Source organism: Lynx rufus, unplaced genomic scaffold (genome assembly GCF_022079265.1).
Source record: "Lynx rufus isolate CCGP_SWC_20201006 ecotype Redwood Valley unplaced genomic scaffold, mLynRuf1.p SCAF_2, whole genome shotgun sequence".
Lineage (NCBI taxonomy): Eukaryota > Metazoa > Chordata > Mammalia > Carnivora > Felidae > Lynx > Lynx rufus.
Window position 1 is genome coordinate 116139223 of NW_025814834.1, and position 18992 is coordinate 116158214.

The following is an 18992-nucleotide window of genomic DNA, read 5'->3' on the forward strand; positions in this document are numbered from 1 at the left end:
AACCTGTTAGTCTCCCTGAAAATCTTGATCACATCAGGATTAAAGACAAAAAGGCCTAGGCCTAAAAGCAATGATTATATCTAGCACCCAGATCATGATCTTTAAATGTAATTTCTCACTGAAAGAAACCAGGACTCCTTGAGGGAAGTGGCTGATTATAGATCTAGGATAGGAAATACACAAAGATGAGGCCAGAACACCTTGTTGTACCAAAAAGCAAGGATGCTATCATAAACAAGTAAGTTGCATCAGAAGAATACAGGAGCAGATATGAAGGAGCTTCCACTGGCCAGAGATGAAACAATCTGAGCATCAAAGATGATACACATGATTGATTAAATAATACTGAATGTCTAAAACCCACAAATACTAAAATAAAATAAAAATAACATAAAATAAAAGTAAAATAAAATAAAATAAAATAAAAATATCTCATTGGATATCATTGGAATCACCAACATCACACTCCAATGCCAACATTACACTCTGAAAACTGGCAATTAAAAAAATTAAATATTTATCCTCTCTTTCCTACAAACTATATTTTAGGATAACTACATACATAGCCTTAGTTGGTAAGGAAAAGTTCTGTATAGAAAAATTCTACCTAACAAATATGAAGAAATGACAGAATTAATGAAATTACTGGTTAAGGCAACAATCATCAGTGTATACACTCATCTGATTACAGGCCAATGGGGAATTTTACAATAGAGAGCCCAGGTTATCACCATCTAAATAAATGCACCGATTAATCTCAGTATCACTAAAAATGGGACAACCAGACAGATACTGTGTACCTCCTGAAAGCAATAGGAAAGATGTATCTCACCAGTTAGGAAGTATTCTTATAAAAAAGCTGAACCTACTCGAGCTCTCTAGACAAAACTTCCATTCATGCAGAATGTAAGGAGATGGACATATTAAATGACACACATAAAAATAAATAGATAAATTCAGAATGTGGGACACTGCACAACACAGACCCAATTTCTGCAACAAACTAATAACATCTAAATAAAAAGGTGGGGAAGGGAAGGGAAGCTGCTTATATTCAAACAAACATAAAAACTGGGGCGACTGGGCGGCTTAGTCAGCTAAACGTCCAACTTCGACTCAGGTCATGATCTCATGGCTCGTGGCTTCGAGCCCCACACTGGGCTCTCTGCTGTCAGCAGGGAGCCTGGAGCCTGCTTCAGATCCTCTGTCTCCCTCTCTCTCTGTCCCTCCCCTGCTCGTGTTCTCTCTCTCTCTCAAAAATAAACATTAAAAACAAAGATAAAAAACAAACCTTGTTTAGATCCAGATTTTAACAAACAATAAAAAATCATTTTTAGACAGCTGGAAATATTGGACTATGGATTTGTTATTAGTTAATGCCAAGGAAATACTGTTAACTTTTTAGGTCTGATAATGGCTTTTGTGTTTATGTAAAAAGAATGCCTTTATTTTTTAGAAATTTATACTGAAATCTATATAGGCCCAATAAAATGGAATTTGCTTTAACATATTTAAACAGGGGCACCTGGGTCGCTCAGTCAGGTAAGCATCCTGACTCTTGATTTCAGCTCAGGTCAAGATCGTGGGTTTGTGGGTTCAAGCCCTGCATTGGGCTCCGTGCTGACAGTGCAGAGCCTGCTTGGGATTCTCTCTCTACCCCTCTCTCTTTGCCGCTCCCCCACTTGTGCATGCTAGCTCTCTCTAAATAAACATTTAAAAAAAATAAAACATTTAAACAAAGGAAAAGAAAAAAAAGATACACGTATAATGCAAATGTGGCAAAATCTTGATGGTTATTAAATATGAATGATGCGTAAATGGAGGTCCACTGTACTGTTCTGTTTATATTAAAGTTTTCTACAATTAAAAAGAAGCAGGGCTGGGGCACCTGAGTGTCTCAGTTAGTTAAGCATCTAACTCTTGACTTAGGCTCAGGTCATGATGATCTCACAGTTCATGAGTTTGAGCCCTGTGTCAGGCTCTGTGTTGAGAGCGCCGAGTTCTAGAGATTCTCTCTCTGCCCTTCCCCCACTGGCACTATCTCTCAAAATAAATAAATAAACTTAAAAAAAAAAGAAAAAGAAAAGAAAGGGGGGGGGCGCTAATTACAACCACTACGACCCAGGATACATACTGTACTTTTCTTTAAAGGAGGGCAAAGTACTTTCACATTAATAACAATATCAATAGTAGTAGCTCACATTTAATAAATTTATTATGTGCCAGATAGCCCAAGCACTTTATTAACTCATTTCATTAACTCATTTCATCCATCCTCCTTAGCTTCATACCATCCAATGTTGAGTCTACTTGTTCAAGTTTAATTTACCTGATACACTTGGTCTGTGGTACTGTTCTTTTTAACCCTGACTGTAACTGTTGTTCCATCTGGTAATGCTACTCTCAGTTCTACGTCGGACACACCATTGTAGTTCTGTGGGAAAAGACACAGAGACATAATTTGTAACTCAGCATATCCTCACTCTCCTTATAACATGCTGACTAAGCAACAATCTAAACATGTGATAGAAAGTTAAGTTCCAACGAAAAGGGGAAAAAGACACCTTAAAGTCAATACATTTTACAAGTCAGAAACCTGACTTCAGGCTGCAGCAAAAGTTAACCTTTAAGATGAACAGGGAGGAAAGAAACATGTTAAAGCCAGTGTGTCCACATTTCAAAATGGAACACTTGTGTGAGGCAGTCTAGGTCAAATACAGATGACATTTTTGGCCTACTTCCAAACATTCAGAACTCACCATTGAGAAAAGAAAACAACTGGAAGTAGTAGTTTTGACAAAAATTTTCTGGTTTTAAATGGTTAGGCATGCTAGATTGGCTCAAGTAGTATAAGTTCCTCCCTGAACTCAGAAGGAATCATGACACCTCTGACAGGAAAAATGGATGAAAGGCAGGAATCTGAGTTAATGTGATGCCTAGTTTTCTTCGAAAGAGTAAACAATTCTTATCCCTTAATTCAGAAGATACTTCTTTCTTATTGCTTTTGATGATTAATACATTCCTCTAGCTTGTAAGTTTGATTAGAGAGAAACTATTGAGGAGCAAGTCCATCTTCGTTTATCATTTGAAAAATGGTGCTATCTATTGTCTAAAACCATCCTAAGCATTAATTATAAGCACTTGTCTGCAAGAAATTTATAACCTAGTTGAGAAAATAAGACATACACATATAAAATAACTAGTAGATAATGCACTATTTAATATAGCAGCATTACACCTTCATTCTTCTATTCAATTAGTATTTATTAATCTATTATACTAATTCTATTCAATTAGTATTCTATACTAATTCTATACTAATATACTAATAATACTAATTCTATACTAATTCTATTCAATTAGTATTTATTATGCTTGACATTATTGTAAGGCACTGGGAATACAAAGATGGCCAAGATTTAGCTCTTGGTCCAGAGCTCTAATGTATAATACCATGGTGACCAGAGTTAACAATACTATAATGTATACTTGAAATTTGCCAGGAGGGTAGATTTTAAGTGCTCTCACCACACACAGGACAGAGGGAGAGAGAGACAGAGAGAGACAGAGAGAGACAGAGAAAGGAAGGAAGGAAGGAAGGAAGGAAGGAAGGAAGGAAGGAAGAAAGAAAAAGAAAGAGAGAAAGAAAGAAAATGGTAACTATGAGGTAATGGATAGGTTCGTTAGCTTGACTGTTGTGATCTTTCACAATGTATACGTACATCAAAACATCAAGTTGTACACCTCAAATATAGATGATTCTTATTTGTCAATTCTAACTCAATAAGGCTAGAAAAAAAGACTTAGCTCTTACCTACCGGTAGTTCACACTGTAGTGAACTAAAAATATAAAGTAATAATTTGATTATATGTACACAAAATGGGAGAATAGGATAGCAACAAGGTGATGATTGAATGGTCTGACTGCAAAGGTTCCTAAACCAAAGACTTGAGGGGCACCTGAGTGGCTCAGTTGAGCGTCCAACTTCAGCTCAGGTCATGATCTCATGGTTTATGAGTTTGAGTCCTGCATCAGGCTCCGTGCTGACAGTGCAGAGCCCACTTTGGATTCTCTGTCTCCCTCTGCCCTTCCCCAATCACGCACGCTCTCCAAAAAAAAAAAAAAAAAAGATAAAGATAAAGAAAAACCAAGGACTTGAGTATCAGGGAAGGCTATGCAAAGAGAAAGTGAACCTAGCGCTAGGTCTTAAAAGATAAGCAGGATACATAAGAAAGGCAACTTGAAAAAAAACAGTCATTGGGGGAATTTACAGCAATTCAACCTATAATTGACATCTTTATCCCCCGCCAGCAAGGAGCCAAGGGGTGAACAGTCACTGTGGGGAGTATTTACCTACCTCATCTGATTCTGATAGGAATTCCTGCATGATGTCACTCTCACCAATGACACGTATTGAGCATACTGTAGAAAACAAAAATTGAATCTGGTATGAGACCCAAAAATGGAGACTTTAAAGTCACAATGTATCAAGGTTTAAGTATAAATCATCAGTAGCAGGCAATGCTGAGGTGGTCATTCCTGATGTATAACACATTAAGGCACAACAAACATTCATATAAATATGAACCACAACAGAGGAAAATTAGGATGTTCAAAGATGTAGCTTGCTAAAAACATTATACATAGCCAAAGGAAGTCATTCAAAATAACACTTCAGTAAATCTAACTTTGCAGTCTCATGTGAACGAAGACCAAGCCAGACAACAGAGCTAGGGTAAGGTCAATCAGGAATAAAGCAAACACAAAACAGAAATACAGAAGGAAAAATGTATACTTGGTCTACCTAGGAACGAGGCCAGTCAGAGAACCATAAGCAGTTAAAAACACTTTGGGAAAAATGGGTAGGTAATTAAGTATTAAGCTCAGCGCATCTTCTCACCTCGCTGACTTAAGCTTCAAAACAACAACCTTTAAAAGGAAGGAAGGAAGGAAGGAAGGAAGGAAGGAAGGAAGGAAGGAAGGAAAGTAGCTAATTGTCTAAATCTAAGAAAGTTAATTTCCTGACACTCTCATGAGGATAATGAGTTATACTGATGACTTCATTTTATTAAAAAAATTTATACCCTTTTTATTTCCCAAGGGCTGTGTTTAGAGGCCATTCCATGTTAGAAAAAAGCTAAAAACAGATGAGGAAGTCTCACTACCTTCTACAGGGGAAACAGTTTTTCTTCAGGGATAAGGCTCTCCACTAAAATTTTAAAAAATTCAACTAGGTCAATTAGTTCTTACACAAGGACACAGAATTAATAAATATCACATAAGACTATTTTTCTATTAAATTAGTATTTTAAAGAGAAGCCTGTTGCACAACTGGCAAATTATATAACTCTATAATGTAGCGAAGCAAGGTCTCTTCTCTGAGCCACAAAATGAACTATCTTATTCCGGAGATCTGGGTCATTTCTCCTTGACTTTCCGATAACCAAATGTTTCAGCATCCACATCCACAAACTCCTGATGTACTATTTGGAAGTCCTGAAATAACAAGTAAAGTTTCAATACTTCCACCTATAACCTGCTTAGATCAAGGGGACTTTAGATATCTACAACTTGGCAAACCTATCCATGGACAACTGTAAGAGGAAAATGGACTTTTCAAGTAGGATATGCCAGTGAACTAAGAGTCATTTCAATAAAAATGTTTTAAATACAGCCCACTTAGTTGCCAAATCAATTCAGCATGTTGATGAGTAGGTCTGTACGTGTTTGCTGGCAAATAACATAACCCAATAAAGGTCCCTAATTCATCAAAAACTAATTATGCATTTTTCTGTTTTTAAGTGCTCAGCAAGTCAATAACATAGGCTATTAATCCTTGTATTGGACATTTCAGTTTTGGCTTCAAAGCTCACATCATTCAACACCAATGGTCATAAATTTGATTTACTTTCACTATTCAGTTTCAGGAAACTTAGCCATGCGGTTTAGGAGTTTAGAATCCAAGTCTACTTAAGGTAGTAGCATTTAATAGGCCAACTTACCTTTTTCTAGATATTCTTCCAACCCCCGACGTCGGGCATCTAATTGCTGTTCTGATAAAGAGAATGGCCACTTCCCTGGAAGTCGGGGAAATGTAAAGTTGGCAAACTCTCTCTTCAGGTTCTGGTGTAGGATAGCAAACTCCCGGTACCGCTTAGAACACAGCTGCCTCCCTGCCATATAAACATTGTATACCTGGTGAGGGGGAAGAACAAAAAAAAAAAAAAAAAAAAAAAAAAAAAAAAAAAAAAAAAAAAGCCTACTTACTACCAATTAAATCACAGAATCATCTAAAGTCAAGCTCAGGCTGATACTGGTGAGGTATATTCTGCTATGCACTTAACAGAGAACATGTTCAAGGTCACTGTCAAGTAAGGCTTACTTTCAATAAGCATGCCAGAAATGATGTGGACAACAGAGTGCTACTCTTTTCAAGTGGCCCATAACCTAATTTTTGCTATTAAAATTACCTCCAACACAGTGTTTTAAATATCTTCAAAGACAATTTTCAGCTTTTAAGGGTGGATCTTTATTTTTAGAAAGTTAAAAGTCATTCAAAGCCAATGGTAAATCTAGTGAATGAATAAGCAAGCAAATTTGGAGAGAGATGGATATACAAAGCGAAGGTGGATTATAAAGCATTGTGACTGATATTTGTGTGTGGTCCAAACTTCTAAAGGAATGTCTAAAAATGATGTAACAGTGGCATTTTGTTAGCAAAAGGTTTCTGTGGCAAAAACTCCTTTCCTGAAGTCAGGTATCCTTAGTTTTGCTCTTCCTTAAAATCGGGTTAACAAAAAGTGGAATAAACGTATTCTAAGGACCATCTTGTAATAACAAAGAGTTAATAATCCTCATGAAGAAACGGTTAGAGATTTTTGTTTATTGTTCATAGATGCCTGTCAAACTTTTAGAACAGGGTGTGGAACATAGCAGGGAGTCAGTAAGTATTTGATGAAGAAATTAATGCATATATGTGAAGTTTCTGAGTATGCACCCACATAAAGGAAAATCTTGAATATGTACCCTCATAAAGTGAAAGAATGTGTAATCCAAAAACATCTAATAATCCAAGTTACCCTGTATTCTCAGAACATATCAAATTAGGCAGAGATGGAAAAAAAGGCCCCAAATCACATTTACTGGTTTTGCAAAAATCATTCTGAATTTTAAATGTGCACAAAACAGATCATCTACACATGGAATCAAGAGTTAATCACTGAGAATGTGTGGGCCAAAGCCTTCCCTTAAAGCTCAAAAAGAATCTTTACCATGCTTCTGTGATTTAGGAAGTATGAGTTAAATGCAAAAATAAAATAATTTACTCATTCAAGACTCCTCTCCCATAACTCTCCAACTATGATTCCTCCCCCAATTAAAGGCAAAATCTCTAATCACTATGAAACAGTCTCCAGGGATGTGTATGATCCTGATCAATGAGCTTTCTTCCTGTGATTATCACTCAAAGTTGTGACTGTCTGTGACGAAGCACATATATTACCAAAGTATTCCCATCACTTCCTCCTGAAGTACAAATGCATAAGAAAACAAGAGTCCCCTTACACAACACCACCTGTTCTCTTTGGAGCAGGCAGTCTTTAAATTTTTTTTTTAATGTTTATTTTTGAGAGAGAGAGAGAGAGAGAGAACATGGGGGGGAGGGGCAGAGAGAGAGAGAGACAGAGACAGAGACAGAGACAGAGAGATGGAAACACAAACTCTGAAGCAGGCTCCAGGCTCTGAGCTGTCAACACAGAGCCCGATACGGGGCTCAAACTCACAAACCATGAGATCATGCCTTGAGCCGAAGTTGGACACTCACCCAACTGAGCCACCCAGGCACCCCTGTAGCAGGCAGTCTTAAGAAGTCTTATTCAGTTTGGTCTTATATACTTCCATCTCAAACTAAACTATCCAAATTTCTCACTAGTATCACCATTCCTTTGCTTAAAAAGCAAGTCCACAATACTATAGGTGATATATATCAGCCTGAATTCCTCATACAATGAAGAAAGGAGGGGAGGTAAAACTAGTTAGTGACACTGCCGGCTCAAAGATCTGCCCCCAAGTCTCTTTCCAAGGAAGAGTACAGTAGGTCCTTGATAACGCACATGAAGACTATGACTGCCTTTCCTCAAAGGTGACCACTTGAGTGATCTCCAGTCCAGTAAAATATTTCCTAGGGTAGAAAGAACTCTAGAGCTTGAGAAGCCTTTGTGATAGTTTCAAAAAGAAATCTGAAAAGTTGATTCAACTTTCAGTTTCTTGATAAAGTGAGAAGAGTTAACATTAAATAGCCTCTCACCTACCTCCCTACCAATCTCTATTTAAATGTGGCATCACAGGAAACAGAAATATAAACAGAATGCCTGACAGTTCTGTAATATTTTAATGCAAGTAGAAATGGCTTCCACAAGAGCCAAAACCACTTTTAAATTAACTGTGCTTAGTAAATGAGAAATATACAAAAAGATCACAACAGGAGCACCTGGGTGGCTCAGTTGGTTAAGCCTCTGACTGGCTCAGGTCATGATCTCACAGTTTGTGGGTTTAATCTCTGCATCGGGCTCTGTGCTGATAGCTCGTAGTCTGGAGCCTGCTTCAGATCCTGTGTCTCCCTCTCTCTGCCCCTCTCCTGCTTGTTCTCTCTTTCAAAAATAAACAAACATTAAAAAAAATTTTTTTTTAAATCACAACAGAGACTGCTTTGTTCTTCATTGGTCCTTAAAATGAACCAAGATCTATTAGTATTCATATTTCCCTGGTTTGGATACACTCATTTGCCCAAAAAATGACCAATTCACTTAGTGCATGCTGAGATCTTCTGCCTAAAACTCATGAATGTCCATGATCCATGAGAAACGCCCAGAGCCTCATTACAAATGAGAAAGTCCATCAAAAAATATATTCTCTGGGGGTGCCTGAGTGGCTCAGTCGGTTAAGCATCTGATTTCAGCTCAGGTCATGATCTCATGGTTTGGGAGTTCGAGCCAACTGTCAGGCTCTGCTGTCAATGTGGAGCCTGCTTTGGATCCTCTATCCCCTTCTCTCTGTGCCCTTCCCTGCGCACATGTCCTCTCTTTCTCTCTCAAAAATAAATAAATGTTGAAAAAAATATATATATATATATTCTCTGGACTTAAAGGAGAACATAATCAAACAGGAACTAAAGATATACATAGGCAGGCCGTGCTTCTAGGATCTTTCCATTTTAATTTAAACCCTAAGACTGGTTGGCTCATAAATGGAATTAGATGAAGTTAATCTAGCTTGTGATAGTACACTGAATTTAATGATCACTGGTCACCTTCTTCTCCAACTGACCATAACCTACAAGACTTCAAGGTGGAATGTTCAGACTGCAAAACCAGTTGTCTGAGAAAACAATTCTTTCTTCCTTTTTTTTTTTTTTTTTGGTTTATACTAGTTTATTTAGGGATTCCATTTTCATTCCTCAATGGACTTTATGTATTTCTTATATTTTTCTTCACTCATTAATTCATCCAATTCTGAAGGATTACTGTTATCTTGATCAGCCAACCATCTTCCTAACAAGATTTGTTGACAAGTCCTGGATTTTCTCTAAGAGCTTCATTAATTTCAGTTACTTCTTCTGATAGAGGAGAATAAGAGTTCACCAGCAGCTTCCACACTGTCCAAAGCACCAAACTCATTTTGTTTGTTCAGTTTGGTCCCAACTTCAGGCAGACTACATTAAACAACATCTCCCAAAGCTTCCTGTGCAAAATTGCTGATTCCCACTGTTCCAACATCATTTCTGTTGTCTGTGAATTCATGCATGGAGAGCAGAGCCCACCCTCAGCCCCAGGACCTGGGCAGGCAGGGCACTGCAGGCATGGATTCCGTGCACACATTACAGGCCTCAGCCCGCATGCTCCACACCACTCATAGCACCATTGAGGGTAACAAGTTTCAGTCCTCTTGAGATAGTCTTTTGTTCAGTAAGAACCCAATACGGAAAAAGGCATGGATTATAGGTGGGGAAAGTGTAAAACTTATCTGATCAGTGATCTTATTTTGTTTCTCTAGATTCTGTAAGTCAAAGTTCCAAAATTCAACTTCAAAATGTCTTCTAAATATGTAAATGCTGAAAATCCATGCTATGCCATTTCTCTCTCCAGCCTCATGATTTAATGCTATGTAATGAATACCAGAAGATGGTAACTGGTAAGTTCTTTTTTCTTTCTTTCTTTCTCTCTTTCTTTTCTTTTCTTTTTTCTTTTCTCTCTTTCTTTTCTTTCCCTCCCTTCTTTCCTTCCTTCCTTCCTTCCTTCCTTCCTTCCTTCCTTCCAAGTAGACTCCATGCACAATGTGGGGCTTGAACTCACAAACCCAAGATGTTGAGTCTTGTGCCCTACTGATTCAGCCAGCCAGCCGCCCTGTAACTGATAAAGTCTTACAATGAGCACAAGCCACTGTGGGAAAGCAATTCTAGTAACATCTGGGTATTCAATAGCAAAACTGAAATCCCAGATATCAGAGATCTTCATTTTGTTGGTTCCTTAACCCTCCCACCTACAGATAAGGCTTTTAAGTGATAACGTCTCAACCTATGTAGGATCTAGATATTAAAAAGTTCTCATTTTTTTCAAACCTTTAGTAAACCGACAGGAATTGTGCTACTGAACAGAGAATCTCCATACATAATCCAAAAGTGAAAAAAAAAAAAAAAAAGTAGAATGATGACATTTTGGCCATGGCAGTATCACTCAAGTTCAGCTTCCGAAAGTCTAGTAGACACTGTCCTGGTTCCTGCCGTTGATCTGGATGAATCTTCAATGTACGTTATGACCAACAAATTGCTTCCAACACCACCCTGCCATTTAATCTTATTTTTAGCTGAAAATTCATCTTAAGAAAACCACATTAGGGGCACCTGGGTGGCTCAGTCAGTTGAGCATCTGACTTTGGCTTAGGTCATGATCTCACGGCTTGTGGGTTCGAGCCCTGCGTTGGGCTCTATGCTGATAATTCAGAGCCTGGAGCCTGCTTCAGATCCTGTGTCTCCCTCTCTCTCTGCCCCTCCCTCCCTCATGCTCTGTCTCTGTCTCTCAAAATTGAATAAACATTTAAAAAAAAATAAAAAAAAAAAAACAAACATTATTGCCATTCATAAGCTGCCTATAAAAGCAAAAGGAGATACAGCACTCTTAGCTGATTTCTGAGTAAAATGGGTGAGATCCTTAACAATGGAACACTGAAATATTTTTCCTAAATGCTGAAGTATTAGGCTCCTTCTTGGGAAGAAAAAAGCATAAAGGCCACAATATGCTCTTAAATAACTTCGGTTTCTTGTGTGTGTATTCTCCCTAACATGGATCATAAATGGTCTCTGTTACTTTTTTTTTTTCTTTATTTGGACCTTGGGTATACAGAACTGGATTAATCATAATCTTTGGTTCACAACATAGTCTCATGGCAAGCTCTTTGGATATTAGTTATTTTTAACCTTGCAAAAAGTAAACTATAAACTAAGACCCTGACACTTATTTCTAACCATAGTCTCTGCCTCCTTCATCCCCTCTCCCTGCTTCCCTGACCCCCAAAATGATCATAATCATGTTCATCATTCCCTCGCTTTTCTTTTTATAGTTTTTTCCTGTATTTATATGTAATACTTAAATTCTTTTTTATTTTAATTTTTAAAGGGCATTTACGTTTTATAAAAAGGTTACCATGCACAGTGAAACCTTCCAGGGCTTATTTTTTCCCTTAGTCTCATCCACAATGTTACACACCTTTGTGGTTTATTCTGCTGTATATAACAGTTGTTTTGCTTTTTATTTATTTTTAATGTTTATTTATTTTTGAGAGGGACAGACAGAGTACGAGCAGGGGAGGAGCAAAGAGAGAGGGAGACACAGAACCTGAAGCAGGCTCCAGGCTCTGACCTGTCAGCACAGAGCCTGATGCAGGGCTTAACCCCACAAACTGTGAGATTGTGACCTGAGCCAAAGTCAGAGGCTTAACCGACCGAGTTACCCACGCACCCCTGTTGTTTTGCTTTTTAAATATCTGTTCTGTTGATGAGCACTTGGGTTGATTCTGGGTTTTTGCTATTGTGAACAAATACTGCTATGAACTTGTACATATGCCCCCTGTTGTACGTATATAAGAGATTCTCCTAGATGTACTCCAAGAGATCATGCCAAACTGTCAGCTAAAGTGGTTACATCAAGTTATACTCCTTTCATAATACATAAAAAAATTCTTTTACTTCTTGCCAATGGGGAATGGGTGGGAAAAGATTTCCTACTGTGGTTCCAATTTACAATTCTCTTAATGTTACATGTAATGATGTCAATCATCTCTTCACGTATTTATTGGCCATGTGAGTGTCCTCTTCTGTAAAAAAACATATTCATATATTTTGTCCAGTGTTGCATTAATTTTTTGTGTTTTTCTCACTGATTTGTAGAGTTCTTTGTATGTTCTTGACATAATCTTTTTCATGTTGTATACACTGTATCTTCTCCTACTGTATCATTTGTTTTGTCACTTTATTAACTTGGTTTTTTTTCTCTTTAATTCTTTTAAAGTTTATTCATTTTGAGAGACAGTGCACATGAGCAGGGGAGGGGCAGAGACAGAGGGAGAGAGAGAATCCTAAGCAAGCTGTGTGCCATCAGCACAGAGCTGGACACGGGCCTTGATCTGATGAACTGTGAGATCATGACCTAAGCCAAAATCAAGAGTTAGATGCTTAACCAAAGTAAGCCACGCAGGTGCCCCCCAAATTTCTCAGTTTTAGAGTCCAATTTATCATTATTTTTATAACCAATGCTTTCTGTGTCTTTTAAACTCTTTGCTATACCCAGGATCAAAAAGCTATTCACCTATACTTTCTACTAAGAACTTTTAATTTTTTCATTTTGTCATTTAAGTCTTAATCCATCTAGAATTGATTTTTCTAAATAGTATGAAATAGGATTCTGTTGGTATGTCTTCTAAAATCAAGAAATAAAATACCCATAAATAAAAATATTCTGCTTTTATAGGATAGTCTGGAAATTTTATGGATGGTCTGGAATTAACCTTCCACTGTAAACACTAGAAACTAGGCAAAACATAGGAAACAACTATTTTTGGACACTGGACAATAGGCAGCTAAGAACTGTGATCCCTGAGAAAAGGAAAACAAACACGATGAGCCCTACCTCAACCTAGGCTTCCTGTCTAGAGGTAACTCCTGAACTACAACTCAGACAGGGGCATCCAAACAATTTGGCAACTTCACGGAGTTGTGGAGACAGAGACTAGAGTTTAGGGAGGCTAAAGCAGCTAGACTTTGCAGAACACAAGAGGAAGGAGCTAAAGAGAGACAGAGCTCTAGAAATCTGCATAGGCTCCCCTTGAATTTTGGCTGAATAGCAATTTGAGGAAAAGAACTATTACCAGGGTGAGTTGTAAAAATAACAATTACCTGAGTCAAAGACCATCTTTAATCATCTGACTTTCCTCCAACCAGAATAGAGAGACCTCCCTTGAATTTCTATAGCAATCAAAAGAACTAAAAAGGGCTATGCTTTAGGAGTAGGGCTAAATTAGTTCTAGAGTAAAAACTACTCTATGCTCACACTAAAAGAGCTTAAAAACAAACCTAAAAAAGAATCAAAGTAATCTATAAGGAACTTAACTGCATGCCAGCAAAAAAAAGAAAGAAAAAAAAAAGAAAAAAAAATTTCAACGTTCTTTAAAGGAATGTAACAAAATCTAACACACAGTAACATTAAATTAACAGTGTACAGGGGGTGCCCGGGTGGCTCAGGATTAAGCGGTCAATTCTTGATTTCAGCTCAGGTCATGATCTCACCTGATGAGTTCCAGCCCCACGTCTGGCTCTGTGCTGACAGTGCAGAGCCTGCTTGGGATTCTCTGTCTCCCTCTCTGTCTGCCCCTCTCTCATTCACAATCTCTTTCTCTCTCTCTTTTTCTCTCTCAAAAATGAATAAACATTAAAAAAAATTAACAGTGTGTGATACCCATCAAAAATTACTAGACATACAAGGAAACATGAAAATTTAACCTGTAAACCAGGAGAGAAATCAGTCAATAGAAACAGACTCAGAAATAACAGAAACAAAAGAAATAGCAAATACATTAAGCAGCTGTAGGATTTAGGAAGGTGCAGGAAGAGTAATCTCATTCCAGACATAAGAGAGCTCCTATGCACATGCAAGTCTTCCCCCTGGGCCTCTTGTGCTCACAAGAAAGACTAGGGACAGGGCAGGAGCCTAGAAATGGTCTACCATAGTAGCCTAGGCATGAGAAAGGTGATTGGCAATTGTTAGGGGACAGACACAATGCTCCACCCACCTCCCCTAGACCTTTCTCTTCTATTAAGCAAAAGCCTTAATCCCTTGGGGGATGGGCAGCAAACCCTTTCATCTGGAGGGCACTGGTGAAGATCCCCTGCTTCTGGGAAAAAAGTAAAAGCAAAAACCCTCCACTCCTGGTGAGAGGCAGGAAACCATCTTAGGCCCAAGTTCCTGATACTAAGTAGAGACTGGCCATAGCTGGGGGAAGGAGAAGAAACTCTTCAAAGACTAACCACAGATACAAGGCAGAGTTTAGTTGTGATAAGGAAGAAGGGTAGAAAAACTAAAAGTCTCACTCCCAAGACATAGGCACAGGGTCTAAGTAGACTGCCTAAGACAGAAGCAGGACCAGATAACAGAGAACCTTATTACAAATCTAGCCTACATAAAAAGCAAGAGTGGTTCACCAGTGGAAGACAGGCAAGAGTATGGAGAGAATTTGTCTGTGGTACAGGCATGCAGGGGTGGCTAAAAGTTGAGAGAGGGAAGAGGAGAACAGTGAGAAAAAACAGAGCCTCTGACCCCAGCCCCCAGTCTAAGCACAAAGCGACTTACTGTTAGAGGGATTTGAACTTTACAGCACAATAAAGGTACCAAAAGCCACAACAACACCCAAATTGAGCTTGACTGGCTCAATCCCCTAACAGAAGAAGATGCCTGCATATTTTCAGATTCAAATACTACTTACCTCAGTCGCTACTGTTCTACACATGATGCTTGGCATATTCAATCACATATTACAGGACAAAAAAGCAAGACATAAAAAACACGTATGTCAAGAGATAAGGTAGTCTCAGAGATATCTAGATGTTAAAACTATCAGACAGGGATCTTAAAATAACTATGATTCAGGGGCGCCTGGGTGGCTCAGTCAGTTGAGCAAATGACTCTTGATTTCAGCCCAGGTCATGATCTCGTGTTTCATGGGTATGAACAGCATGATGGGCTCCACGCTGACAGTACGAGCCTGCTTGGGATTCTCTCTTTCTCCCTCTCTCTCTCTCTCTCTGCCTCTTCCCTGCTCACTCTGTCTCTCTCAAAATGAATAAACAAACTTAAAACAATTTTTTTAATAAAATAACTATGATTTGTATATTAAAAGATCTCATGGAAAATGTACACAGCATGTATAAATAGATGGAGAATTTTAAGGGAAATAATAGAAATAAAAAAAGATGATGCCAGAGATGTAGAATTTCTCTGACAAGCTCATCAGTAGACTGGACACAGCTGAGGAAATAATCAGTGAACTTGCAAATAGGACAATAAAAATAATCTAAAGCAAAACAAAAAAGAAAAACAGAATAGAGCATTCAAAAGCTAAAGGCCAATATCAGTCTAACACACGTGTAATTAGAATCTCAGAAAGACAAAAGAAAAAAAACACAGCTGAAGAAATATTTGATGACATACTGGCTGAGATTTTTTGAAAAATGATAAAAGATATCAAACCATAGCTCTATAAAGTTTAGAAAACTCCAATCACAGGATAAATACCAAAAAATACCTAGTTTTGAAGTTTAAAAACTTTGACAGTAACTAGAAAGGGTTAAAACATTACATAGAGAGGAACAAAAACTGGCAGGCTTCTCACTTCTCTAAGTGACACTTAGTGACACTAAGCAGGCCAAAAGACAGGAATCACATTTTAAAGTATTGAAAGAAAAAACTATCAACCCAGAATTTTATACCAATAAAAATATCTTTCAAACATAAGAATGAAATAAAGACTTCTTCAGACCTACAAAAGCTAAGGGAATTCATTGCCAGCAGATGTGCCCTATAAGAACATTAATGGAAATTCTTCAGGCGGAGGGAATAAGATAGCAGATGGAAACTGAATTTACACAAAGGAACAAAGGACACCAGAAATGGTAAATATGTGGTTAAATATAAAAGAACTCTTTCAATCTCTTTAAACAATCTCTTGATTGTTTAAAACAAAGAAAACAACAAAGTAATATGGAATTTATAACACCTTTAGAAGTAAAATGGGAGATGGAAATGAGATATACTGTTGTAAAATTCTTTCATTATATGAGAAATAATATTGTATTATTTAAAGATAATACTTACAAAGATGTATAGTGTAAAGTGGGAACAACTGCTAAGAAAATAAAACAACAAGGGGTGCCTGGGTGGATCAGTCAGTTAAGTGTCCAACTCTTGCTCTTGGCTCAGGTCATGATCTTGAGGTTCACGAAATTGAGCCCTGCACTGGGCTCTGTGCTGACAGCGCAAGGCCTGCTTGGGAGTCTCTCTCTCTCTCTCTCTCTCTCTCTCTCTCTGTGTGTCCCTCCTCTGCTCGTGCTCTCTCTTAAAATAAACAAATAAACATTAAAAAAAACCCAAATTGGGGCGCCTGGGTGGCTTGGTCGGTTAAGCGTCTGACTTCGGCTCAGGTCATGATCTCACGGTCCATGAGTTCGAGCCCCGCATCAGGTTCTGTGCTGACAGCTCAGAGCCTGGAACCTGTTTCAGATTCTGTGTCTCCCTCTCTCTCTGCCCCTCCCCTGTTCATGCTCTGTCTCTCTCTGTCTCAAAAATAAATAAACGTTAAAAAAAAAAAAAATTACAAAAGAAACCCAAATTATATCTAATAATACAATAATGGAGATAAAACAGGATCATTAAAAAATACTCCATTAATTAAAAAGATGGCAGGAAAGGAGGACAAAAGGAATGAAGAACAGATGAGATACAGTTCATAAAGAATAAGATGATAGATTTAAACCTATTTCAATAATTATACGAAACGTAAGTAGACAACACACTCCAAATAAACGACCAAGATTGCCAAATAAAAAGCAAGACACAAGTATATGCTGTCTATAAGACTTACCTTAAGCACGGCTATATAGATAAGTTAAAAGTAAAAGGATGGAAAAGATATCCAATGAGAACAATAATCAAAGGTGAAGTAGCTATTAGCGGCCATATGTTAATATCAAAGAAAGATTTCAGAACAAAGAATATTACAAGAGATAAAGAGATATTTCACAACATTAAAGGGGCCAATTCATCAAGAAGGCAACAGCTTCATTATATATGAAAAAAACTGATAGAACCGAAGAGTCTCCTATAGACCAACCTTTCCAGTGATAACAACTACAAACTCTGGACCAAATGCAAAAATCAATTACCCGAGAATTCTGAATACTACACTAACTGCAGGCAGATTGCTCCATTAAAATATGGAGCACACCACTGAGAGGGGTGGGGGGAGGTGTCCTGCTTTTAGGGGGCTTTGCCCAGACAGTGGGCATAAGTTACAAAGTAGCCTAACTTAGGCAACTAAAAACTCCAATAGAAACCCTGAAGTCTTCCTGCCTGGAGGAAAGAAAGGATTCTAGGCAACCATGGCCGCCACCAGAAAGAGTAGAGAATTCCAGAAGAGAGAAACACAGAAAAGGATGCCTTAAGTTTGTGAATGAACACCAAGGATCTCATACTAATCCCTCCCTGAATGATACACATGCAGAACAGATTCAAAGTAGTACAGAAAAGCCTGAAAGAATTGAACTGAAACATGAAGTACAACCCACAAGCGGCATAGCTTGTTAATTGCCAGGTAAAACAAAACATCAACATTCCTCAGCGAATATCACAGAACTCAGGGCCTACACAATGCAACATTCACAATATCCAGGATACAATCCAAAATTACTCACTGTACAAAGGAGGAGGATATGACCCATTTTCAAGGGAAAAGACACTAAACAGAAAACAATCTCAAAATAACAAAAATATTGAAATGTTCAGACATAACCAACAGAATACAGAAATAGAACCACATGTTCAATTGATTTTCAACAATAAAGCCAAGGTATTTCAATGGGGAAAAGATATTCCTTTTCAACACAGGCTGCTGGATATCAAATGGGGAAAAAAAAATCTTGACCCTTATATCATTTAGTATTGATACGAGAATCAACTCAGAACGGGTCCCAGACCTAAACATAAGAGCGAAAACTATGATGCAGCCATTTTGGAGAAAAGTCTGGCATTTCCTCAAAAGGTTAAACATAAGAGTTACCATATGACCCAGTAATTCCATTTCTACGTAATATCCAAGAGAAATGAAAACACATATCCACATCAAAAATTGTACATACATGCTCAAAACAGCATTATTCATAACAGTCAAAAAGTAGAAATAACCCAAATGTCCATCAGTTGAAGAACAGATAAATTAAATGTGGTATATCCAGACAATGGAATATTACTTGGTTGATACACGCTACAACATGGATAAACCCTGAGAACACATATGATTTCATTTACATGGAATGTCCAGAAGAGGCAAATCCATAGAGACAGAAAATAGATTAGTAGAGAGCAGATGGGAGGTTTGGAGGAGGTGGCTAAAAGGTACAGTGTTTCTTTCTGAGGTGAGGAAAACATTCTAAAATTGTGGTGATGGCTGCACTACTCTGTTGATCATACTAAGAACCACTGAATTATATACACCTAAGGTATACAACTGCTGGTATATGAATCATACCTCAATAAAGTTATTACAAAAACAGAGAGCTAAAACTATAAAATTTTTTCAAGAAAACATAAAAGATTTGTATCCTTGGGTTAGGCAGGTTTCTTACAACACGACCCATAAATGAAAAAGATAAACTGGACTTCAAAAAAATTTAAAA

The 18992-nt window shown here is 37.8% G+C and overlaps 1 protein-coding gene across 1 annotated transcript in view; it reads right to left on the reverse strand.

Moving 5' to 3' along the window:
• The window catches only part of SNX27 (sorting nexin 27), a 69424-nt gene that overhangs the window by 19505 nt on the left and 30927 nt on the right, over positions 1-18992 (reverse strand). The window contains exons 3-5 of the mRNA XM_047085468.1: positions 6004-6196; positions 4359-4423; positions 2330-2434 (exon numbers count right to left, since the gene is read on the reverse strand). Coding sequence (XP_046941424.1) covers positions 2330-2434; positions 4359-4423; positions 6004-6196 — 363 coding nt within the window. The remainder of the gene's footprint in view (positions 1-2329; positions 2435-4358; positions 4424-6003; positions 6197-18992) is intronic.